Genomic DNA, 25,551 nt, shown 5'->3' with positions numbered 1-25,551 from the left:
CAAATTAGTTGAAAAACGTGGTTTTAATATTCATGGTGGTAGCAAACCCGCAATCTACAATAAGCCTAAGTTGTACAAAAACATTACATACCTGTCACTAACTGAAGTATTTGGATACATCTGAAGATTCTGTTGTTCGAATGTAAAATGATTTTCTTGAGCAATGTTGAAATTGGGGCCAACATTCTGTAAATTCGACCCAGCTCCGTAACTGGAGACCGGAGTGCAAGGTAATGATTGGTTAAACCCAGGAGAAGGTTGAGGCGAGAGCATAGGATCACCGGGATGAAAAGATTGAGGCGTTCGAGGTGAATTGACGCGACCAGGCATGGATAAGGCCCGTTGTATCCTCTGTTGTTGAGCCTGGGATTGCGGGTTGACGCCACTTTGGGCCCCATTAGGCCCACCACCACCACCACCACCACCTTGTCCGCCACTTTGGGAATAGACTAAGGACTGAGATTGGAACGAGGAATCGGGTTGCGTCGTGAATGAAGAGTTACGAGATACATTGACCGTGTTTGGACTAGCCATGGAACGACCCTGGATTTGGCGTTGAGGGGCACCAAACCTAGCTTGTTGGGCCGCGGCCGCCGCTGCTGCAGCCGCTGCGTAATTTCCCTGAAAGATATCATTAAAGTATAGGTGATTAGACGCGAGGAGCAATGGCATGGTACTTGCTGCAAATCTTCAAAAAACGAAGTTATAGAAGGCAAAATGATTGTGGACTACTAACCTGAGACAGCTGAGCATTAAGCATTGGATTCTGTTGTTGCAGATTTGCCGGTGATGGACTTGGCAAACCGCGAGGATTCCATTGCGGTTGACCCGAATTCGGTTGAGGTGATAATTGTAGATGAGGTGACCTTGGTGCTCCTGGTATTCCACCAGAAGCCATAGGCGCGGGAGATTGTCCTCCACGACCACCTTGAGGATATCCCGGCAGGGTATGTGGGGACAACCGATGTTGCACTTGTTGCTGTTGATAACTAACCCCGGGCGTGTTAGGGTTACCGAAAGACTGTTGCGTATACACACGTTGACCAGGCGATAATTGAGGCTGTTGGGCTTGAGGACTCGGTAATTTTCCCATCATAGCATTCCCGTAACGAGGCGAGAGTTGCTGATCGGGTCCCGGGATACCCACGGATCTTTGGAGCGTTACATTGGGCGCTATCGTGTTATTTAAGAGTTCATTCATGTTTTCTACGTAATTCGGACCACCACCCGATTGGGACATGTTGTCTGACATTGGTTGCTGAGTTTGCATACTCAAATGTTGTTGTTGTTGTTGCGCCACCAACCGTTTCTGGTGGAGTTGTAGTTGGTATTTGCTCTTTTTCTCGAGCATTGACCGTTTCGCCTGCAAATTTGACACGACGAACTTTAACTACTTAAGCCTTAACAATAACCATTTTTTAACTATTCCGCGCCGCCATTTAAAACAAAAGATGGGCAATTACATAAGATTAGATTATACCTATCAAGAGATTTGCTCGCATTTTTAATGTTCATAAACTTAATCGAGTGACGTCAGATAAAAATTCCCCAAAAACACGATTGGACAAAACAATTACAAAAGATATGCACATACCTGTGGCGTTCCAGGAGCTCCAAACTGCATATGCGCAGCCCTATTTCCACCAATATTTAACAACTGATTTCCGGGCATCATAACACCACCTTGTTGTCCAGGAATTTGTCCTTGAAAACGTGGCCTTTGATTCTGAGGAATCACACCATAAGCCGGTGGTTGAGGGGCATTTGGTTGTTGTCCACTTTGAAATGCTTCCCCTCGATTTCCCTGTCCAGGGAAACCCATCGGACCGGGGGACATAGGACCACCAGATTGCGAAGATTGACCGGGAACTGGTCCTTGAGGATATGCCGGTAGGGAATTCATTCTATTAGGAGCTCCACCAGCGTTATTCGAGTTCGGGGACACTTCGAAACTCATTAAGTGTCTTTGAATGGCGCTAATGGCCAATTTCGCGTGGAGATCCTGAGGACTATTAGCAGAATGAGAGGGAGTTGATGAAGAAGAGGCGGGTGGCGATGATTCAAGTACTTCATCTAAGAACTTTAACATTTCATGCTCTTCCGAACTTGACGACGTCGAGGTTGGAGGTGGTGGTGTTGCGACAACAGGGACAGTCGTAACGGGAACCGAAGCCGTGGCTGCTGTGCTGGAAGCAGCGGGTTGCGATTGCGCGGATGACGTTGGCTCCATATTCATTTCTTGCTGCATACTCCAAACTTGGTCCAAAATCTCTGATAACAACGGATCAGGCGGACCTTGATTCGCATTGGCAATTGCCAAAGCCGCGTCAATGGGCGGAGCATTTTCACCTAAAATCTCTGGAAGGTTTAACGCGGCAACAGCTGCTGAAGCTTGCTGTTGTTGTTGCGTTTGCTGCTGGGACTTCTGTTGTTGTTGTTGTTGTTGCTGCTGCTGTTGTTGATTTTGCGTTTGTTGCAACTGGGCCTGTTGTTGAAGTTGCAATTGCTGCTGCTGCTGTTGTTGTTGCTGTTGTAACTGCTGATTTTGCTGTTGCTGCTGCATTAATTGATGGTGATTCTGCAACTGTTGTTGTTGGTGTAATTGTTGCACGCGATGTTGAAACTGATTATAACTATTCTGCCTGGATAAAGCAGCCTGTTGTTGCAACGGTAACCTTTGATGAGTCATTTGTGGCGATGTCTGAACAATGGAAGGCGATGACACTCTACCAGCGGACGACACTAAGGAAGTTCTTTGCGCTAATTGGTTGCTATTGTCACTCGTCAACATTTTATTCAAGAACCCCGTATTTCCCATTTGCTGTTGCATGGTACTAGAAACAATTCCACCGTGAGCACCACTAGATCGGTTATCCGTTTTGGCAATATTGCCAACGACGGATTGCGGCGATGGCATATCTTGCTGGATGGAAGACGGCGTAATCATAGCCCCGCCCCCTGAACTATGAACCAATTGATTTGACGGGGCATTTATACTATGAGATGACGTTTGGGGCATCATTTGATTCGAGGGGATCATATTGGCCCCCGCCGGTACTTGTTGCGGCGGTGGGCCAGGGGGTCCGGGGTTACCGCCTCCTGGTACGGGGGTATGTACCAGTTTCTTCTCTAAGTTCTTTGGTAATCGCTCTTGAGGTAATTGAGATATTATCGAGTTGGCTATGCTAGTAGGCACAGATGGAAGAGTTCGCGGTGTCTGAGCTAGCATTGACGCTAACATTGGATTCTGACCGGCCAGGTGAGCCTAAGAGAACAGTTAAGGAGAATATTTTTAGCATGCGGGGGACACTACCAACCGTTTTTAAAATTTGTCCTCCAAGAACTAACCACACAAATTGGACACCGTAAGTTTAAATTAAAATGCTAAAACTTAAAACGGTTCCACTATCCATTTGCAAGGGGGGAGGGGGTAATTGCCGTTTTGCAAAATATATCACCACGTGGTCGTCCTAGTTTCATTTATCGCGAATAACGTTATACGACAGCGTTTGATAAGATGACGCGTCATGTTTTGAAGACGAATATTAGCATCGCGTAACAATTAACGAGGCCCTTGAGGCTTGGTTCTAAAAAATACCCCATGCCTTGCCGCGATATACCAAATACTCTACTAATTAAGTACAACAACATCTAAAACTCTTGCAAAAGCTTTAAAACTATGGTACCGACTTATAGAACCCCACGAGGTCCCGATAATTCATTTGCAAAATTTAGAAAAATATGAAAATATGAAAACATTCACTAACTTTTGTACATACTTGAACGTGTGGCCTTTTGGGTGCCGAATCACACACGCCATCGGAGTTATCCTCCGATTTTCTCTTCGTCATATTTCCGTAATGGACTTCCGCCGCGGATGGAGATCCTCCAGATGAAGTGGCCTGATCAGTGGTCACCATCTTTAAAAAAGCCATCGAGATGACGCGAACAAATCGGTCATCAGTCTCGCGTAAAACACCACCGTAATTACAATGTCTCATAACAACCGCGTAAACTACGTGATAGTGATGGAAAAAAAACGACCCCTTGACCCTTTGCGGACGCAAAAAGATGATAAGCTATCATTATGGGGTTAAAGTTCAACTGATAAACCTGACTGGACTGATCAAAGTTCATAAAAAATAGTGATAATGCTTCTTTATCAAATAATCTTATTGACTCGTAAGTGGTAAGTACTGACTGAACAAACATTTCAAGGGAACTTTGCTGTCTTTCGAAATATAGCATTATTTATAGAGAAATTTGAATCATGTTTTACTGTTGGAATGGTACCTCCCTGCCCTTGGCTACATTAATGTAATTAGCGCAAATTAAATTTGGTATTAAAATGCTGACCTTTTCAGGCGATTCCGCTTTGAGTAGTTGATGCAGGAGATCTTGGGGTTTCTTATAACCTTTCTCACTTTCGTCGTCATTGTTTAATAACTGCACAAAAAGAAAGGCGCCCATATTTTTTTTAAATAAACTGCAAATTTCTTGTAAATACATTCAAACAAACAAACAACGCTTAACCGCCTTAACTGTAGTTTATTCAGATTGCGTCATTGATGACGAGTAATAGATTGGTATCAGTTAGCGGTGGCGTTTCATATGCATTGAAACAAAGCCCCCCTGGGTATTGTGGATACGCAATAAACGTAGATTATTATTATTATTATTATTATCAGGGACCAGAGATATTATTATGGGCTAAAAGTGTCCGATGACGTAGTAGTACCGCCTCTAAACGCCGCGTCAAAACATTATCTACTACCTTATCCTATAATTTGAGTTGCGACGACCGTCCTTGTGATATTTGCCTATTTTCTTCATGAAAGATTTATGATCCCTTACCATGTTCTGCAAAACCCGAGGGGCTAATCACTGTCAGATTCTCTGTACACCGATTATAGATTACGTGTAATCATCACTTTAGTACATTCAAAGGTACACACCAATTAAAGGTAGTGACAGGCCCCTCGGCAAAACCGCATGCACGAACAAAATACAATATCCCAAAATGTTTGGATTCACCAATACGCGTTAACGGATTTTCCAAACACTGATATGAACAGTTACAACAATAGTCTGCTGTAAAGGGTAACAGTTCCCTTAAAGGCACTGTCCGACCCCTTACTGATATGAACAGATACTACAATAGTCTTTTGAGTAAGGGTAACAGTTCCCTTAAAGGCCGCTGTCCGACCCCTTACTGATATGAACAGATACTACAATAGTCTTTTGAGTAAGGGTAACAGTTGCCTTAAAGGCACTGTCCGACCCCTTACTGATATGAACAGATACTACAATAGTCTTTTGTATAAGGTAACAGTTCCCTTAAAGGCACTGTCCGACCCCTTACTGATATGAACAGATACTACAATAATCTTTTGTATAAGGTAACAGTTCCCTTAAAGGCACTGTCCGAAGCCCCTCTCCTTTTTTGACCCACCCACTATGCTAAGCTCTATAAGGAAGACATCGTAGTTTGTCCCATGATCTGAACAGCCCCTTTAACAATCGCGCATAAAGAGACAAAGAAAAAGAGACAATCTTCTTACCTTTCGTAGCATATTGTTGTTGTTATTACTGTTATTCGCCACCATATTCTTTCGTTGATTGGAACCTTCCAATCCATTTTCCGTTTTAACATTATCAGCCGATATAATGTTCATTCCGGCACCTTTAATATCACCACCACCTCTCTGTCCTCCTCCGCTCTTTAAGCTACCACCATTACCATTTCCAGAGTTCATATAATCACCTTCCTCGTCATCCTGATTCAATAGTTCGCGTAAAATCGTATTTTCGTTACGTCCAGACACATTGGCCGATCCCGCACTTCCACCAACGCGACCTTGACCTTGAGAACCCATTTCACTTTCGGGCGCGCTACTTGACGGACAATCCATGTTCTCAACAGCGCTTAAGGGTGTCTTAGGTACGGAGGAATCGGCTTCCTCTATACCTTGCGTTAACAGATTCCGTAATTTCTGTTGATGGCTATCGGGATGCATTAAATTTGAAGTAGGATTCCCTCCGATAATGGCGGGACTCCTACTACGAGAGTCCGAATTGCCCCCGGTACCCGAGAACCCAACGTTACTCGTCCCATCATCGGATTTTCTATGAGACGCGCTATTACCCGACGTAGCGGGTGAGGATTTACCGCTTGCCGTATTGACGTTGGGACTATACGGATACGCGTAACTTGGGCTACTTGTCGAGCTCAATTGGGCCGTCGCGGGAGATTGACAAGGGGAGGGGCCACCGCGTGCCGAAATAATATCCGTTCCAACAAAGGCACTACCACTTCCACTAGACTGCGGTTGTTGTTGTTGCTGCTGCTGCTGTTGTTGTTGTTGCAAGTGCGATTGACGCATTTGCTTTTGTTGCGTCATGAATGATGACGTATTAACACCGCCACCACCCTGATTCATATTTCGCGCACTCGCGGACGTGGTGACGCTACTGGAGGTAGTAGTCTGTTGCGATTGCGATAAACTCGAGTTCGTTAAGAAACTGTTAACAGCCGATATATTCGAATGATTTTGCGCGTCACTTAAGCCTTGGTTAGATATATTGTCCCAACTAGAGCTAGGGAACATATCAAGGGTTATATCACCCAAAGAGAATTCGTTTTGCGACGAAGGACTGATCGCGTGAAACCCGGAGAACGAAATGGTACTACTCGCGGTCGCCATATTGGGGTTTGCGGTAGAGGTATTTGGGGGTCCTTGTAACCCGTTTAATGGGCCGTTACTCGGGGGTCGCGAAGAACCAATGTTTGTGACGGCGCTAGTCGAAGGAACCGGGGAAGTTATAGAGTTTCGTTGATTCAATAAGGGGTTCGGGTTGTTATTATCCAAATGAGATATATCAGTGTCCCTGCGTTTAAAACCAAAATGGTCATCATTGCGTCTTCATTGGGGGGTTGGGGACAATTGAGATACGTCCTCACGCGAATTGAGGTGGATTTGGACTTACCTTATAATCGAATGTGTCGCCATAACAAGGTCTTTTTCATTGTTCAATTGGCCGTTACCAATACGTGTACTTTTCGTTTGAATGTGGACAAATTTGTCTTGGGCCACTCTGAAGCGATAGATGCCACTGGTGTTGCTGCCTGTTTGAATAGCTACACAAACGAAACAAGTTTCCAGATGCCCAAAGTTTTAACCAGTGTCTTTCAAGGAACCTCGTGGACATCTTAGTCGAGATCTAGATCGTTTTGACCTCAGTACTTACTTTCCTTCAAGTGTTGATTGACTTTCATTAAGTCATTTGGATGGCAGAAATCTTGAATGAGTTTTCCTGTAAGTTCCTTATTAAGATACTGACTGATTTTCGGACTAACGTTTCTATAACGACAATTAGTACACGAAGGTCAACTAAGAGTATGACGCAAAAGTCCAAATTCGTCATTTTAACGAAAAATAGCGCGAGTTCAGCTCAGCAAAATTTCGAAACTGGACTAAAGAAACTGACTGACCCTGTATCAAGTGCCGTTATTTTCCCAGTTATGTCCAGCCTAGTGACGAACTGTTCAATGGGTGCTGGTTTCTCGTTTGCTGGGATACGTCGCGCAACGCATACGAGACAGTTCTGCAATTCTGTAAATTACAGAATAACGGAAAACTAAATCAAACCCCCTAAAGGATACCTTATTTCGAAAAACGCTTCAGCTAGCTATTGACAACTAACCAATAAGAGATTCCTATCACCGATATCGCGATATTACCGCTTAAATTACCGATTCTGTCCTAAAGGGATGGAAAGACAATAGATACCGATACCGAGACTAGTTATACCGATATTAAAAAGGGGACAATTACACGTAATTCCGTAAGGCATAAAAACGCAAAAATAGCAACACTCGCAAAATAATAATAATAATAATAATGGTAATTTACCAATATTTGTAGACGAAATAATAGTCGATTAACAATTATTAAAACAAGAGATAATTTTGCAATTCTGTGGCGTATAAAAGACAAAACTTTAAACCATTGCCAAAATAATTGCAATAAATCAACGTGAGATCGGAATCGGTTATCAAAATGGTAGGTAAAACACAGTGCTACTATCCCTTTAACCAAGGCCCGTGAATTTATATACCAATTTTGGTCAACAATATGTTTTAAAATCATTAGAATTAATCATTAAATCCATGCAAAATAAATAAATAAAAATTAATCAATGTGAGATCAGTATCAGTTATCAATATCGCGATTTACTCTTAATTGTAGGCAAAACTCTATACTACTATCCCTTTAACCAAGGCCCGTGTATTTCTATACCAATTTTGGTCAACAATATGTTCCAAAATCAATCAATGTGAGATCAGCATCTTTTATCAACATCGCGATCTACACTAGTGGCAGGTAAAACTATGCTACTATCCCTTTAACCAAGGCCCATGAATTTATATACCACTTTTAGTCAACAATATGTTCCAAAAACCTTAGAATTAATCATTAAAACCATGCAAAATAAATAAATAAAATCAATCAATGTGAGATCAGCATCAGTTCTCAACATCGCGATTTACCCTAATGGTAGGCAAAACTATGATACTATCCCTTTAACCAAGGCCCGTAAATTTATAGACCAATTTATGTCTAAAACCAATTTGTGGTCAAAAACGCGTTCTAAAAACATTAAAATTAATCATTTCTACTTTTATAGGACATATAAGAATCTTAATTAAACCATTTCAAGAACATTTACTTAAAATTCAACTATATCATTTGATAAAAACACTTTAATCAAAAATGTCACCAACAAAACTATGTTTGTTTAAACAACAATAGCCCTTAAAATTAGCCCCAAAGTACGATCCTTCAATTTTGTTAATGTACGCGTATTAATCGATTAAAAATCGCCGATTAAATTAATCAAAACTAAGATGGTTGGGTAGGCCTAGTAATTAAAAAAAATGAGACTTACCAGAAGCAGCGTCAGAATTATCCGGTTTATCACCAAGTTGTGGTATGGAGACGGCAGAAATCTGCGTATTTTCGTACTGTGGAACGCGAGTTTGTTTTTCTTCCATAGTTTCGTCCTGATCGTCAGGAGGTTTGATCAGGAATCGGCAATTGAAAGAGCGACTTTTACTGTTCCCTAAGGAGAGCTCGGAAGTCCAACCAAACCCATTACCTACACAACACAATGCGACACAAAACAAACAAAAAACCCAAAAAGAAATGAAAAATCTTTATCATAATCTTAACAAATCCGTTTTCTCAAATTGCAATTATGCAAAATCCAATTAATACATTAATTACAATGATTATAAGGTAGAAATAAAGGTAAGAACTGACCTATGGACATAGGTAACAGGTTACTGCTGAATCGCGCATGATCTCCGTGATGAATTATATTATAAATACTTTTTCCAACCAAATCATTCTGTCAAATATATAACAATACACAATATTTTGAAATTAATAAATTATTTCCAAAGTTAATTACAATTACTACGGAACAACGTGTGTTTAAAGGGATAATCGTATAAAAATAGATAAGGCGCGAGCTAAAATTGTGGTACTGCGAGGGGAGGAGGTACGGGGGCGTGACGTCAACACTGGTACTGATAGGGGAGGAGCTACGGGGGCGTGACGTCAACACTGGTACTGATAGGGGAGGAGCTATGGGGGCGTGACGTCAACACTGGTACTGATAGGGGAGGAGCTATGGGGGCGTGACGTCAACACTGGTACTGATAGGGGAGGAGTTACGGAAACGTGACGTCAATAGTGGTACTGAGAGGGGAGGAGTTACGGGGGGGCGTGACGTCAATAGTGGTACTGAGAGGGGAGGAGTTACGGGGGCGTGACGTCAATAGTGGTACTGAGAGGGGAGGAGTTACGGGGGCGTGACGTCAATAATGGTACTGAGAGTGAGAGGGGAGGAGCTACGGAAACTTGATGTCAATATTTGCAATGAGAGGGGAGGCGCTACGGAAACTTGACGTCAATAGTTGCAATGAGAGGGGAGGAGCTACGGAAACTTGACGTCAATAGTTGCAATGAGAGGGGAGGAGCTACGGAAACTTGACGTCAATAGTTGCAATGAGAGGGAAGGAGCTACAGAAACGTGACGTCAACACGGATAGGGGAGGAGCTACGGGGACGTGACGTCAAGAGTGGTACTGACAGGGGAGGAGTTACGGGTCGTGACGTCAACACTGGTAGTCTAAATTGTATGGCCAGAGCTGACGACTTCCAATATGGTCGCAAAAAAAACCGATGTAAGAGATAGGAGGGTGTGACGTCACGATAAAGTTCGTGGTACCAGGTGGTGATACCATTATGAAGTCATCACCCACAACATGTTAAGTGCCTTTCTACTATTTTTAAACCAAAATAACTTAGCTGTTCAACTAAAACAATCAAAACCTAATGGCAAGTAAAACTCTATGCTACTATCCCTTTAAACAAAGCCCATGAATTTATAGGCCAATTTAAGTCTAAAACCTATTTTCGGTCATAAATGTGTTCTAAAATCTTTAGAATTGATCATTTTTACTTTTATAGGATATATTGGGAGTTTAATTGAACTCCCAACTGTTTGTAGAACATTTCATGTTTTGTTCCATCCCATCAAAATAATAAATATTTGCATGCAAACAAAGAAATACACAGAAAAATAATGTCAAAATATTGTTTTTACGCACCTGACGATATTTCATGAAAGAAGTGACGTTATCAGAAACAAACTCAATTTTTCCGTCCGTGTTTACTACAAAGAGAAAGCCATCCAAAGCTTCCAGAAGAAGAGGGCCCAAAACAGCGTTGCCTAAAATGGTAGGCTTGCTGGAAGATACCTCACTCTGTTGTAAATCATCAACGTCTTCCGATTCTGAATAACAATTGGGGTTTTTGTGGCTTTTTTATTTGTTATTGGATTTTAATTGATTTTTTGGGGGGTTCTGATTGCATTTTTATAAATTTTGACTTTTTTTGAAATTTCAAAAGTGAACCCTTTAGATATGTTGCATTTTTTAGGATATTATTATAATTATTGGATTTTTAAAGATTTTTATGGGGTTTTTTTGAAATCTTTGGATTTTCAGTGATTTTTATGGGGTTTTTTTGAAATCTTTGGATTTTCAGTGATTTTTCATGGATTTTGATGGAAATCTTTGGATTTTCAGTAATGTTTTATGGGTTTTAATGGAAATCTTTGGGTTTTGATGGAAATCTTTGGGTTTTATGATTTTTTATGGCTTTTGATGGAAATCTTTGGATTTTGCGATTTTTGTGGGTTTTCATTGAAATCTTTGGATTTTTAATGATTTTGTGGGGTTTTGGATGAATTATTTGAATCTTTAATGATTTTGTGTGCATTTAGGTTGAATTATTTGGATTAGGTTTTGATTTAACTCTTTCACTTTGTAGGGATTTTTTGATGGATTTTGGAAGAATAATTTGGATTTCTTTGGATTTTGGTTCAATTATTTGGATCGCAAATGATTTTGTGTGTAATTTGGTTGAATTATTTGGATTTCAAAGGATTTTGGGTGTAATTTGGTTGAATTATATGGATTACAAAGGATTTTGTGTGTAATTTGGTTGAATTATATGGATTACAAAGGATTTTGTGTAATTTGGTTGAATTATTTGAATTTCAAAGGATTTTGTGTGTAATTTGTTTGAATTATTTGAATTTCAAAGGATTTTGTGTGTAATTTGGTTGAATTATTTGAATTTCAAAGGATTTTGTGTGTAATTTGGTTGAATTATATGGATTACAAAGGATTTTGTGTAATTTGGTTGAATTATTTGAATTTCAAAGGATTTTGTGTGTAATTTGTTTGAATTATTTGAATTTCAAAGGATTTTGTGTGTAATTTGGTTGAATTATTTGAATTTCAAAGGATTTTGTGTGTAATTTGGTTCAATTATTTGAATTTCAAAGGATTTTGTGTGTAATTTGGTTCAATTATTTGAATTTCAAAGGATTTTGTGTGTAATTTGGTTCAATTATTTGGATTTCAAAGGATTTTGTGTGTAATTTGGTTCAATTATTTGAATTTCAAAGGATTTTGTGTGTAATTTGGTTGAATTATTTGAATTTCAAAGGATTTTGTGTGTAATTTGGTTGAATTATTTGGATTTCAAAGGATTTTGTGTATTTTATTTGAATTTCAAAGGATTTGGATGCATCTTGGTTGAATTATTTGGATTTCAAGAAATTTTTGTCACATTCTTATTGAATTTTTTGGTTTATAAGATTTTGTGTGTGCATTTAAATTGAATTATTGGATTTCTAGTGTGAACACTGATTTACCATGTATTTTGAGTGTATTATTTTGAATATGAACTCATTTTGAACTTTATGGTGGTGAAATGTGTTTAATTTTATTTTATCAATGTGCATGACATACCTTGCTTAATTCTTTGGATTTGATTGACTGTCTCTTGAAGTATGGCACACTTGTCCGATTTAATAGACATGGAACTCATGTCAGAAACGGTAGCAGAAAAAATCTTCCGTTAGTTTCCCACGTACAGTCACTCTTTCCTTATGATTCAATTTGATTTATTCTTAAGGCACTTCATCCTTCAATGATAACAAAACACAAGCATTTTGCTCAAGTGAAATCTACTTAAAAAACCAACTATCACACCTACTAAGCCATCATATCCATCAATTAAGCCTAATAATTAAAATTTATACCGAAAATGATGTTGCAAACATTAAAACCAAACCATACAGAAACTTTCAACCCCCCATCTACCCCCTTAATGGCCTCATTACAACATTAGAGTCATATTTCATCAAGCGTGATTAAAACTGCAAACTAACTTCCGGTTAAGCTTAATTAACGAAGTATTAACTAAATATTATCATTTAAACTACCAATAATCCCAACATATAGTATTTTAACTTTCGAAACAAAAAAATAGACCAAGGCTTAGCGCTAAAAATGGAAGAAAACCCTAATGGCCTTGCCCTTGAAGTCAACGCTTTATCACATAGTTTTAACCTAATTTCTATAATTCGGCCTATTAAAAGTGTGAAGAATTGAGCGTTAAGCCTAATATGGAGTAAATATAAACGCGTCGTAGTATAAAATGTTATTCATACCAATAATCCTCGGTAATATTTAAATATCCTAGGCCTATCAAACAAAAATAACCCATGGCTGTTAAGCCTTGGTCACAATCGGGCGTCCGAGACGTTTTTAAAGAGTTTTCATCATCCGACACGTTCGACATGGTTTATTTAAACCCCAGTACGTATTTGCGCACCTTTCGCGACAACATTTAGTGTATATTTATGGTTTAAATCTAATTTTCTTACATAATACGGGTAAAAACGTAATCAAGTTTCACAAGCGCGTATACTGTAGATATTTTTTTCAGTGGCCTCGTCGCCGTCGGGAAGTGGGGAATTGGAAAATCACCATGGAGTAACTAAACGATAACGTAAGAGGGAAAGATGCTAGAGGAGTGACTCCGCAACGCGTGCGTTGAACCAATGAGAACGTATTTTTCGGATGTTTTAGGCTTGCCTCTGTGTTGGAAACACACGCTTCAGAGACGGGAAAACCTAAAAGGGATCGCCGCGAACATCGGCATGCGTATTCGGCGGCTAAAGTGGGCCACTGGGCCAGGGTCAAAAATTTGGATTTTTTTTTGGTCCAATGTAGTAATTCGGAATTAAAAGCTGTTCTAGGCCTACTAAACACTCTTTCCGCGTATTTATTTATCGTAATCAAAAGCAGGAAATAAAATGTTTTCTTTCCAATTAAATTCCAATCAAATTAAGCCTTTAAAACATCAGGTCTATTTTAGCCTAATGTGTACATCCTCCTTAGTTTACAAATCATATTGTCAGGACAGGAAATAATCTACGAAATATTTGGACACAAAAAAGCGTATGCTCAGCCCATTGCCCATATAAGGAGTTGGGGCTGGAAATAAGCAAGGATTGTTTAGGACATTTAAAAAATCATAGATATCGGCAAAAAACTAAGTTCTTGTAAAGAATCAACGAAAATAAGTTTAAAACCATAAAAGCTGACGATAATCGAAAGAAAGTGACACGGAATTCAAACTAAACAGAAAAATAGGCTTAACGTGTAAATACATTAATACTGAGGTTGGAACTTCATCTCTAGGCTGACGCAAAGTTTTATGACGACGTAAATTTCTAAAAGAAATGGTGATTCAAATAAAATTTAGCCCAAAATAACGATTGTTCATTTTATACGTTACAAGTCTTTTTTTTTTACGATAACCGTATGTAGAGTAAACTCTATTTAAACTCAGCTATCTAATCTGAGATAGGTTTGAACTAGTCCATCAAAAATTTAGCAAAATGAATCACTTTAGGAGATTCAGTCTTTATTTGGAGAGAGAGAGAGAGAGAAAATGTGGAATTGCCTTATGCCCAAACCAAAGGAAAAAAAACCGAGATTTTGAAAATGAAATTATAAGTTAGAACCTTTTCCCCCCGGGCAGGCCCGAGTGGGTGCTAGATAAAGGTTTGTTTTAAAATTTCGCAAGGCAGCACACAGCTACCACGATAGGACATCAGTAATTGTATTGAGTTTCGGTTTCATGGGATATATAATATGTAGGTGTCAATCCCTTATAGCTTAGGCGAAAGAATGTAGCTACAATTTTATTACCAAAACAATAATAATAATATAAAAGTAGGCTTAGTATAGCAATGGGTTATAATTTTCGATTGACTCTAATAAAGAAATCTGTTGGTAATTATCATGACTCTCCTTAGGTGGCAGCACTTGTCGTACCCCTACCGTATCTCAAGGTATTCTGGGATGTGTTCATTACCAACTATAGACCATAACTAAGAGGGGAGGGAAAGGAAAGGGGGAAATTATGCATTCTACTGCGCATGTGCTGTGTCAACTGAGGATTGTCTCTAACCCTTGGTCTATTTTTCTTCACTTAATGCCAAAGGATGGAGAAAAGAGAGGAGGAGATAAAAGCTAGTAACTTATCATTTGTAATTATTTACTTATGATATATATAATTTTGAATCGAAATATTTTTCTTGAAGTTGTTGAGACAACCGGCGCCTATGATTTCGGCTAAACTTTTATCATTTAAAATAAATACTTTTAAATAAATTTATCTTAAGACTACTGACTTCTCTGTCAACCCGAGGGGACAGTCACTTCGCGTAATGTTTGTACCCTATACCTAGTGCCTTTAAAGAGCGTACGTAGAGTGGTTAGCCCCTCGCGTAAGCCTTGATAACTTATAAACGAAAACGGGGTACTATATGATAAAAACACTTGGACTATAATCGTGAATTAGCAAAGATATACAGTATATGAATGAAATATACCTTAGTATTTAAGCGGCTTGGTTTTTCTATTGAAACCACGGTTTTTTAAAAAGAAATTTTGTTATAAAAGCAAGTTGCTAAGGGGATATATTGTTGAAGTTGAGGGAACTGACAGGCTTTACGATAAAATTGTAAATATCATTCACTCATCGAAGCTTCCATTCGAAATGAGTAAGATAGTGGTGCTATAAAGTCAATGAAAATCCAATATAGAAAACAACCCCACCTCTTTCTCCGAAAAGATGACGTTTCATCTACATTACTCCAAGACAAGTTCTCAATTACCAGTGTCAAACTTATGGGACATAACCATATAAACTTATGAGTTGGATTGAACTTCGAAGCCCCATCTAATAAAGTCTTTGTTGTCCACTGTCTCAACCCTAAACAAAGCAGACGATACTAAGTCTCAACCCTGAACAAAGCAGACGATGCTAAGTCTCAACCCTGAACAAAGCAGACGATGCTAAGTCTCAACCCTGAACAAAGCAGACGATGATAAGTCTCAACCCTAAACAAAGCAGACGATGATAAGTCTCAACCCTAAACAAAGCAGACGATGCTAAGTCTCAACCTGAACAAAGCAGACGATGCTAAGTCTCAAGTTCTCAACCCTAAACAAAGCAGACGATACTAAGCCCCTCCCCTTTTGAAACGGTCTGCTACTATCTATTTAAAATTCCATAAACCAAGGGTTAAGTTCGGTACTCGACTATCCGCTGGTTCTAACAGTAAATGTAATGGCGAATTCCACTGGGTCCTCCCGGAGCGCTCCCATGGAGCAATAAAAATAAGAGACCCTAATTACGGAAAAACAGTCTTTAACGATCCGGCAACTACTCCTCCCATGTTTATTGCTCCATGGGAGCGCTCCGGGAGGACCCAGTGGAATTCGCCATAAGCCTTTAAAAACGCAGCATTGAAAACGCGCCTTCAATGTAAAGTGGAGAGCGCTGATTGGCTTATATCCCGGGAAGTAGGACGTATATCTACGTCATAGATTTAAATTCATAGCAACTACACGTGCCTATGACGTCGCCAAATTCCGGAAAAAAAAACTACAACTAAATAGGTCAATAGACCAAGAGCGTATGTATAGTTTGTGAATTTTCTTGTTCAAACCTTGACTAAAGTACCTACTTTTGCAAAATGTTTAACGTTTGGTAGAATTTAAGTGAGTGAGTAAATTGTTTAGTTGCCAAACAGAAAATTTCAACGGTTTTCGAAGGAATACATTTAAAAGGGTCACTCTTGTAGGTGGAACGGAGTTCAAAGTTCACTGGTAATCAAAAATGCTTTTAAAAGCTAAAACTAAACAGTCAAAATTGAAAACCGATGATTTTAGAAAAAAAATAATATTAATAATACAGAGATGCGAAATTAATTATTTTATTAATTTTATTAATTTATTATTATTAAATAAAATTAATTATCGGTTAGTCTATAATTAATAATTATTTAGCACTCCCAAATAAATTTGCAAAAAAAAAAATAGGAATTTTGTGACCTTAAAACTTTAAAGGAAAATTACCAAACAAATTTGAAATTCATTACAATTCATAGCTATTTTCAAATTCACTGAAACTTCATATACTCATTTTCAAATCCCTAGTTTTTCAGATACTAAAACCATTTCAAAAATTCCCCCAACTTTCCATGACATCTAATACCCACTTATTATATGAGAAATCACAGTCAGTATTTCCAATTAGGTAATATTACCTTATAGGAGCCCAAGTTGCGTCCAACCTCTCAAATTCAATCAACTCTATCTCTACCGAAAGTGACGTTACGTTAATGTTTTATTTTGTTTATTAAATTTTTGACTACTTTCTCCACTCATCACCATCATCATAGGAGACTCTTTAGAGCTATATTATCTTGGTGGATTTTGGAGTCAAAAATCTTTCCTCCGTGTGTACTTTTCTGGCACTGGCAGCAGTTAGTGAATTTAAGAGTTTTAAAGTTAGTTCGGCAACAGTACAGCGTTGCTAGGTTTTCGTATGGCGCTTCTAGCGGGGCAAAATTCAACTCAACTGCTGCAACCTTGAACAGCGGTCACTCACCTAGAAAACTAGAATCGACCTTGAAAATGTTTCCCAGTTTTGTCGCGCGGTTGCGGCTCTAAGCTGCTGCTACAAGTAACTACTGCATGATCAGATCTTCTATGCAATATTTCTGGGTGCTCAATTCAACTACCAGTACAAGTACAAACAGGCATTATTGAAGATATTACGTCATAACTCCCCGCGCACGCGTATTCGTTTGATGTTTCCTTTCAATTTGAATCAGTTCTCGCAAAGAGCCTCATAACAATGCAAAATCATAATTCAAGAAGTGATATCTAGTTTATTAGGGAGAAGGTATGAATTCGTGCCATATTTCCATCTTTATCTCCAGTCCAAACGTATAGTAGGTCCGGAGTTAATCCCTGCCGCCTCTAAATTACAACTAGCATCTCATTGGTTCTTGAAAACTCACGTCAGCGCGACGCGAATGATAACGAAAATTACTTGTTATTTTCCGACTGAGGAGAGGCAGCGAAATAGCCCGGCCTCCTTTTACTTCCCCCCCTTGTATTTTGAAAGGGGGACTGGGACTATGGCCTCGCGCGAATACTTAGGCATCTTATACCTTCTCCCTAATAAACTAGATATCGCTTCTTGATATAAACCAATTTCCTTGTTTCTCATCTACGTAATTCCTACGAACCCAAAGAGTCCGGCCATATTACCTTTACATTGTCGAACAGGAAGTTTTGTAGCGACTACCACTTTAATATTCTGACGCAATAGGCGGTGTGGCACGCCTATTTCTACGGCCGCGTAGAGCTACACTACAGTACACTACACAGCAGCAGCGGCACGCTACTTTCTTATAAGGGGGCATATCAAGCTTAAGGAGTGAGTGAGAAGGTAAGTTATTATTAATGAATGCGGAGGGAAAGACCAGATGGGCTAGCTACTAGCTTCTCCTCTTCCTTCCTTCTAGCAGCACGGGAAGTCACGAACGAGACGCGCCTAAAAAAATGGTTTTAAAGTCAAAATTTCACGCAAAAGCTGCTGCCAGTGTGCGTTTTCTTTTCTTTACTGACTTATATTAAAGCTAGGCACGTATTAGAAAGACAGTGATACTGATACAGTTTGTCACAAGTATTGTTATTTTTCACCAAGTTTATATCGTTACACGCTAGATTAGGCCTAGGCTAGATAGAGTTCGGTTTAGTTTTGCATTCAGCTAAGGATGACCTCTGACATTGACGGTAAATTGAGGGTAATTGTAAAAACAGGGCTGTAAATTACCGGTAGTTTAGAAATCAGTGCTGTAAATTATCGGTAGTTTAAAATTCAGGGTTGTAAATTATCGGTAGTTTGAAAAAAATCAGGGCTGTAAATTACCGGTAGTTTAAAAAAAATCAGGGCTGTAAATTACCGGTAGTTTAAAAAAATCAGGGCTGTAAATTACCGGTAGTTTAAAAATCAGGGCGCTAAATTACCGGTAGTTTAAAAATACAGGGCGCTAAATTACCGGTAGTTTAAAATTCAGGGCGCTAAATTACCGGTAGTTTAAAATTCAGGGCGCTAAATTACCGGTAGTTTAAAATTCAGGGCGCTAAATTACCGGTAGTTTAAAATTCAGGGCTGTAAATTACCGGTGCAATTTAAAAAATAGGGCTGTAAATTATCGGTAGTTTAAAAAATCAGGGCTGTAAATTACCGGTAGTTTAAAAAATCAGGGCTGTAAATTACCGGTAGTTTAAAAAATCAGGGCTGTAAATTACCGGTAGTTTAAAAAATCAGGGCTGTAAATTACCGGTAGTTTAAAAAACAGGGGTGTAAATTACCGGTAGTTTAAAAAACAGGGGTGTAAATTACCGGTAGTTTAAAAAAACAGGGCTGTAAATTACCGGTAGTTTAAAAATACAGGGCTGTAAATTATCGGTAGTTTAAAAATCAGGGTTGTAAATTACCGGTATAGTCTAAAAAATCAGGGCTGTGAATTAAGGGTAATTTGAAAAATACAGTGCTGCAAATTACCCGTAATTTAAAAAAACAGGGCTCTAAATTACCTGTAATTTAAAAAAGGCAATTTATCCATTTACAACATCGTAATTTATCAAATACCGTTACAAATTACCCATTTACAAAGATATCGTAATTTATCAAATACCGTTACAAATTACCCATTTACAAAGATATCGTAATTTTAAAATAATAATCTACCAAATACAAATACATGAAAAAGATTAAATTACCAACAAAACTAATTAAAATTTTCCCTAAACTCCCTAATCAGTAATTAAAAAATACGTGTAATTTAATTCACATCTGTAAGACAAACAAAAAACACAAAAGGAGACCCTGGAAACATATAATAACAACTTAGATACTAATAGATTAACATATGCTTGAAGGCAGGCATTGATTCACCGCTATGCAGCTGGTATAACCCTCTTTATCCACCATCAAAATCTCGATTAAAATTAATTAAAAAAAATCGTGGTGGTCGATCATTAAAAGACCCTCATCATAGAGTCGATTTTTTTTAAGGAATATCGAGGGGCTAACCACTCAGTCTTGTACACCGACAACGAGTTCATAAGTTACGTGCACTGTTTACTTCTTACAGTAAACAAAACACGTCACTAACTTTACCAAAGAAAATTGGATCTATTTTGTTTACAGTCTACGATGCAACCAACGAAGCCATACATTGAAACGATATATTTGGCTTCCCTTACTGCTGCTAGCTATGAAGCAACAGAGGTTTTTTTTTAAATAGAAACTTTACCATTATAAGGTGTTGAAAATATCGATTTATTTAAGTCGAAAATAGATTTGATTGTGAGGCGTTTATTTTTAAACAGAGGTTAATGATACTTGGAGGAATTACTCTACGGAATGTATATTTTCACATGGTACTCATGATTCTGTTCTATCTAGTCTGGAAAGTGAGATAAAACTATCTAAAGATGGCCCATGTTTCGCCGTGAACAGTTGAAAGAAGTTCAAATTTTATTTGATTGTATAAATAGCTTAATTTTAAATAAAAGTTCATGAATCTTGGAGGAATTACTCTACGGAATGTCTATTTTCACGTGGTACTCTTATTTCTACTCTATCTAGTTTGGAAAGTGAGATAAAACTATCTAAAGAGGTCGCTTTCTTGTCGTGAACAGTTGTAAGAAGTTCAAACTTTATTTCATCATATAGAGCTTAATTTTAATGTGAGGTTGATGAATTTTGGAGGAATTACTCTACGGAATGTCTATTTTCACATATTTCTACTCTATCTAGTCTGGAAAGTGAAATATAACAATCTAAAGATGGTCGCTTTTTGTGGTGAATGAGAGTTGAAAAACAATTGCACACTTTAGGTAATAATGAGCTTTTTAAACAGAGGTTCATGAATCGCGGAGGAATTACTCTATGGAGCATCTACTTTCAATTAAAACCTACTCTTAACGTTTGAAACCCCACTAATTATACATTACAACGACTTAATTGGCATATTTGTGTAAACAAACATAATAACAATATAGTCAAATGAGTCAGTCCGTCTGGGACGTACCATTTTTCCCTAAACGTCTGTAGCAGCAGATTGCTTCGAAATATAAATCCATGTATAATTTTTAAAAAGCGTGTGATTTATATTAGCAGTTATCCCTCGGGTTAAAAGCGAGAGAGAGAATCACCGTGAGATTTTTCCGTTACGCGTAACCAGTGCGCGAAATTTGATAGAGAGAGAAGAGAAGACACAAAAAAGTAGGTCGCACATGGTAACCCCTTTTTGCAAAAATTCCATAGCAGAAGCTAAAGCTATGGGCTGCTAGATCCTACCCTTTCAATCGTTTTGGTTCGTTCTTTTCCCGCCGGAGGTACAGTATACGTACACCTAAGGGTCCCTTAATGGACCCCCTAACATACTGTTCATTAGAGCGTTTCAACCAGACGGGCCCCAGCCAGACCCGGGACTGATTTATCAGCGTGTACCCACTCCACTGACCAGCAAAAATGGATATTCCATAAAGAATATATTGAATTTTGCCAGGTTAAGTTGACGGCATTTATTTAGTAGAAGGGGACCGCTAGGGAAAGTAAAGAAATTCTAGAAGAGCTAGCCCCCCCCCCCCCACCAAAAGAAGGAGACTACAATAGTCACAATAGGCGAGCAACTTTACACAGAGCGGTATTATTTGGGTCTCGTGGGAATTCACAGCCAATACCTGAATCAACCTTGAATTCAAAAAGCCCATGCCAGGCCCCGCACCCCAATATTTCAAAGAATAAACAGAAAGGTCTAGGTTCCTCCTAAAAGTCGGGTAAGGGAATGCCCCGTTCCGTTTGTTACTAAGAGTAATAGATATGGCCTAAAACATTTTTCAAAGGAGTACTTAGTGCCTTAGTGTTGGGGAGCCCAGACTCCAAGAGAAAAGAAGTTAAGGCAAGAAGTGATATCTATAGTTTATTAGGGAGAAAGTATAAATTCGCCCCACATTTATAATCTAGCTTTATCTCCAGTCCAAACAAACGTGGCCTGTCCGGACTCAGTTAATACACGCCGCCTCTAAATTACAACCAGCCAGCATCTCATTGGTTCTTGAAAACTCGTGCACGTCAGGGCGACGCGAATGATAACAAAAATTAATTGTATTTTCCGCCGACTAAGGAGAGGCAGCGAAATAGCCCGGCCTCCTTTTACGTCCCCCCTTGTATTTTGAAAGGGGGACTGGGACCATGGCGTCTTATACCTTCTCCCTAATAAACTAGATATCACTTCTTGGTTTTTACATAACGTTTCGAAACTTTTTTCACACACTGGAAGTCAAGAGGAAAACTTTCAAAGCAATAACACTCCATCTTCTAATTCCCCTCTTTGGAAAGACGCTAGAATTACGAGCCTTGACGTATAGTTCTACAGCCCAGCCCATAAGAACCGCATAGAAATAAACATGTCCTCAAACTAACAACTCCTTGGAAAAATTTGAAAGTGACTTACTATAGCTCATAGGTTTAAAAACGACGTCTCTGAGTGAGGTCTATGCATAGCTGAAAATGTCTCTAGCCAAGGGAGCTCAGCTAAAGCCAACCGGACAATAGTCAATAGCTGAGTACCTTGGGATCACTTTTCGTCGTTTGCAATAATCAAGGGCAAAAAAAAAAAAAAAGAAACAGGAAATACAGTCAGCTTTTCTGGGTACACCATCACCACCCATGGCAGTATGACACGGGCTACTTGGAAGTTAGTTGTTGGCTGGACAACAATGAGTCTCTCGTTCTCCCAGACAGGAAAAACGTTTCCCCGCCTCTGAACTAACATACAGGTAAGCAAGCGGCTGTATAGCACAGGTGACGTATTTTTTTTATTATTATTATTTTCAGGAAAAATATCGACTATATTCAGACGAAACGAATTATGGGTAATTTTGTATTTTGTAGCATATAAAAGTTTTGCAATATTTATTGCCTACACTGCATTATTTGTAGAATAATGTATTTAATTCTAATTAATTTCTAAGTCTGTCGTGAACCCTGCAAAAGGTGTACAGCACAGGTGACGGATATTTAAATATTATTCTTACAGGGTTCATACAACATTTGGAAAACAAATTTCCCTGAGATTTCCTGGTTTTTCCCCATATACTTCCCTGAATTTTCCAAGTTTTTCCCGTATATGGAGTATCCTTTGAAGCAAATGTTAACGAAGGAGGGGGGCAAATAGGACTATAACATACTCAAAGGACATCCCCGTATCTCTAATATAACCAGAGTTATGAGCCTCCAAAATATAGTGTAATGTTAATCCTATGGAGGGAATGTTCACGAACATTTTGCTTAATTACTCGGCCCCGGTTTGACGCAAATTCCCAGATTTCCCTGAATTTTACTAAAAATTCGAAATTTCCCTGAGGTTTTTGTCAACTATTTATTTCCCTGAATTTTCCCTGAGGTTTTTGTCAACTATTTATTTCCCTGATTTTTCCAGGTTTTCCAGATTTGTATGAACCCTGATATTATTCTTAGGAAAATTATCAACTATATACAAACGAAATTATGAGTAATTCCGCATGTATTTTGTATTTAGCATCTAAAAATTTTCCAATAGTTATTTCCATAATTTCTAGACTAATGCACTTAAATTAATTCTGGGTAATTTTGTAATTATGTAGGTAGCATCTAAAAGTTTTGCAATACTTATTTCCTACATTACATAATTTCTAGACTAATATATTTAATTTTAATTAATTTCCACGTGTCTCGTGAACCCTGAAATCCCTGGATAGGGTAGAATTAGGGTATGGCTCTGACTCCCTGAAAGTATTTCACTGAATCGGTTATAAACACTGACTTGTAACGTCACAAAGTGAAGCAAGCGATAGACAAATTCTGTAATTCCATTTCAAGCATAAAAAAATAATGAAATCGTAAAAGCCAAGAAAAGACAAACTTTATAATGGTCAAAAGGCTTTTAGCGTCCGTTCAATTCATGGTCATTTAGACGAAATTTTAGAGCAGTCTAGTCCAATATATATAAAACTTTTTAAAAGGGGGAAGGAAGAGCATTTCACCGAAAACCTTTTAACTTAATAGGTTCTAAAACATAATCTAATTTCCAAGAAACTCTTAAATGCATCATGCTCAAAATCGAGTACAGAGACAAAAAGTCACAAAATTTATTTCAAACAAGATTCGAGGAGTTTCCGAAATCGCATTCGAAATTACTCGGAATTTGCATAAAATCTATTTTCAAGGGAGAGTTTCAAAATTTAAGGAGGGGGTTTTTTATGTTTTGCATGAAAATTTACATAAATTCAAATTCTATATCGATAAGTTCATAAGATATGTTCATTCCATAAGTTTGTCACGACTCACTGGTAACTTAGAAACTGGAGCTTGTCATGAATGAAGCGAGTGAGGTAAGGTCATAGATTCAGGGTAAAGCCAAGCGGCCTGGTGACTGGGGCGCTGTCAAAGGCTTAGTAATGCAGACTAAATAGGATAGGACCTAGATGGAACTTGGTCCTGCAAAATTAATTAACCACCGAGTGTAGGACTTCAATTCACGTCGCTTCCGTCGTTCTGGAACTAGTTATCTCGAGCTGTAAGTCTCTCAGTAAGCATTACGAACTTGTATAGGTAGTGTCATACTTATGGAAGGAACATATTACTTATAAACTTATGATACAAGTAAAAGTATTCTGAGTCTGACTGATAATCAATGGGAAGCCCAAACCGCTTTAAATATGAAACTGAAAGTTTGCAGGGACGTTAGTCTTAAATAGTAGGTACATACTAAGAAATATTTTCAGGGATAGATTTAATTTTAGAAGTAGGAATGGAGAACAGAGTAATATCTGGGCGTGCGTCAAAGTCTCGGACCCCCTTCCACGGGACGGGGGGGGGGGTGAAAGAAGAGGCGGGGGGGGTCATAGCGACAGAGGTAAAAAGGAATTACGTCACTATTTTTCGCCGTCCCCGTCAGCAACGTCATCAAAACGTAGTTTAAGTGAGCCAATAAGATAATTTAAACTTTTCGTTACGTGTTGGAGGGAGGGGCTCTATACTGGGTGGTCTATGAGTCGGAATAACTGAAGTAAATACTAACCGTTCCGTTCTCCATTCCTACTTCTAAAATTAAATCTATCCCTGCCTGTATCAAGAAAAAAATAATTAAATAAACGTGGAAAAACAAATTATAAAGAAAAATCACATTTTCTAAACAGGAGCCTGCTGGACCGACTCAAACGATTGTCGTGCGGTATGGGTTTCACTCAATTAAAGTTTACGTTACAGCGTTATTAGCTCGGAAGGCGCTAAAATAAGCCTATAAAATAATATAATTTAGCTAAAAAAATAAAACACGTTTTGTGCCTGGGGTTATGTAGCATGCAGCAAACGGGTCGGGCGTTATAAACCCAGTCCTATCCTATCTGGGAGTCACGTATTTTAACGTGAACTACGATTACTCTGTGGTACTACCTACCACGGAATCGAATTTTACGATATATATATAAAATGCTTCGGGAAAACTAAATATACAGCTTCTTTTTAAAAATTATGCAAGGGATAAAATTGTTTATCAAAAGAACCACATTTTGTTTTTTAGTTTCATCACCATGTTTTTTGACGTGTAAATTAATTTAGTCCTAGATGATGAAGTAGTAATGAAGATGTAGTAGTAGTAGTAGTAGTAGTAGTAGTAGTAGTTTAGATTGATATT

At 38.5% G+C, this 25,551-nt stretch overlaps 1 protein-coding gene across 3 annotated transcripts in view; it reads right to left on the bottom strand.

Annotated features, from left to right (window-relative positions):
• Positions 1 to 25,551, bottom strand: part of LOC149654569 (uncharacterized) — a 44,435-nt gene that overhangs the window by 6,277 nt on the left and 12,607 nt on the right. Inside the window, exons 1-14 of one of the 3 annotated variants that reach the window (XM_089846131.1) lie at positions 13,096 to 13,410; positions 12,392 to 12,567; positions 10,679 to 10,863; positions 9,324 to 9,411; positions 8,950 to 9,159; positions 7,493 to 7,613; positions 7,249 to 7,361; positions 6,988 to 7,138; positions 5,562 to 6,888; positions 4,357 to 4,446; positions 3,768 to 3,920; positions 1,595 to 3,265; positions 737 to 1,363; positions 92 to 621 (exon numbers count right to left, since the gene is read on the bottom strand). In XM_089846131.1, coding sequence (XP_089702257.1) covers positions 92 to 621; positions 737 to 1,363; positions 1,595 to 3,265; positions 3,768 to 3,920; positions 4,357 to 4,446; positions 5,562 to 6,888; positions 6,988 to 7,138; positions 7,249 to 7,361; positions 7,493 to 7,613; positions 8,950 to 9,159; positions 9,324 to 9,411; positions 10,679 to 10,863; positions 12,392 to 12,470 — 5,345 coding nt within the window. In that variant the 5' untranslated portion in view covers positions 12,471 to 12,567; positions 13,096 to 13,410. Of the gene's footprint in view, positions 1 to 91; positions 622 to 736; positions 1,364 to 1,594; positions 3,266 to 3,767; positions 3,921 to 4,356; positions 4,447 to 5,561; positions 6,889 to 6,987; positions 7,139 to 7,248; positions 7,362 to 7,492; positions 7,614 to 8,949; positions 9,160 to 9,323; positions 9,412 to 10,678; positions 10,864 to 12,391; positions 12,568 to 13,095; positions 13,411 to 25,551 lie in introns of those variants that run through there. The other 2 variants (XM_089846130.1, XM_089846132.1) reach the window with 2 other exon arrangements.

Source organism: Phalangium opilio, unplaced genomic scaffold, assembly GCF_054372755.1.
Source record: "Phalangium opilio isolate 3A_F unplaced genomic scaffold, DU_Popi_V2 ptg000079l_1, whole genome shotgun sequence".
NCBI lineage: Eukaryota > Metazoa > Arthropoda > Arachnida > Opiliones > Phalangiidae > Phalangium > Phalangium opilio.
The sequence above is the reverse complement of the archived record's forward strand: the minus strand, read 5'-3'. Positions and strand labels throughout refer to the sequence as shown.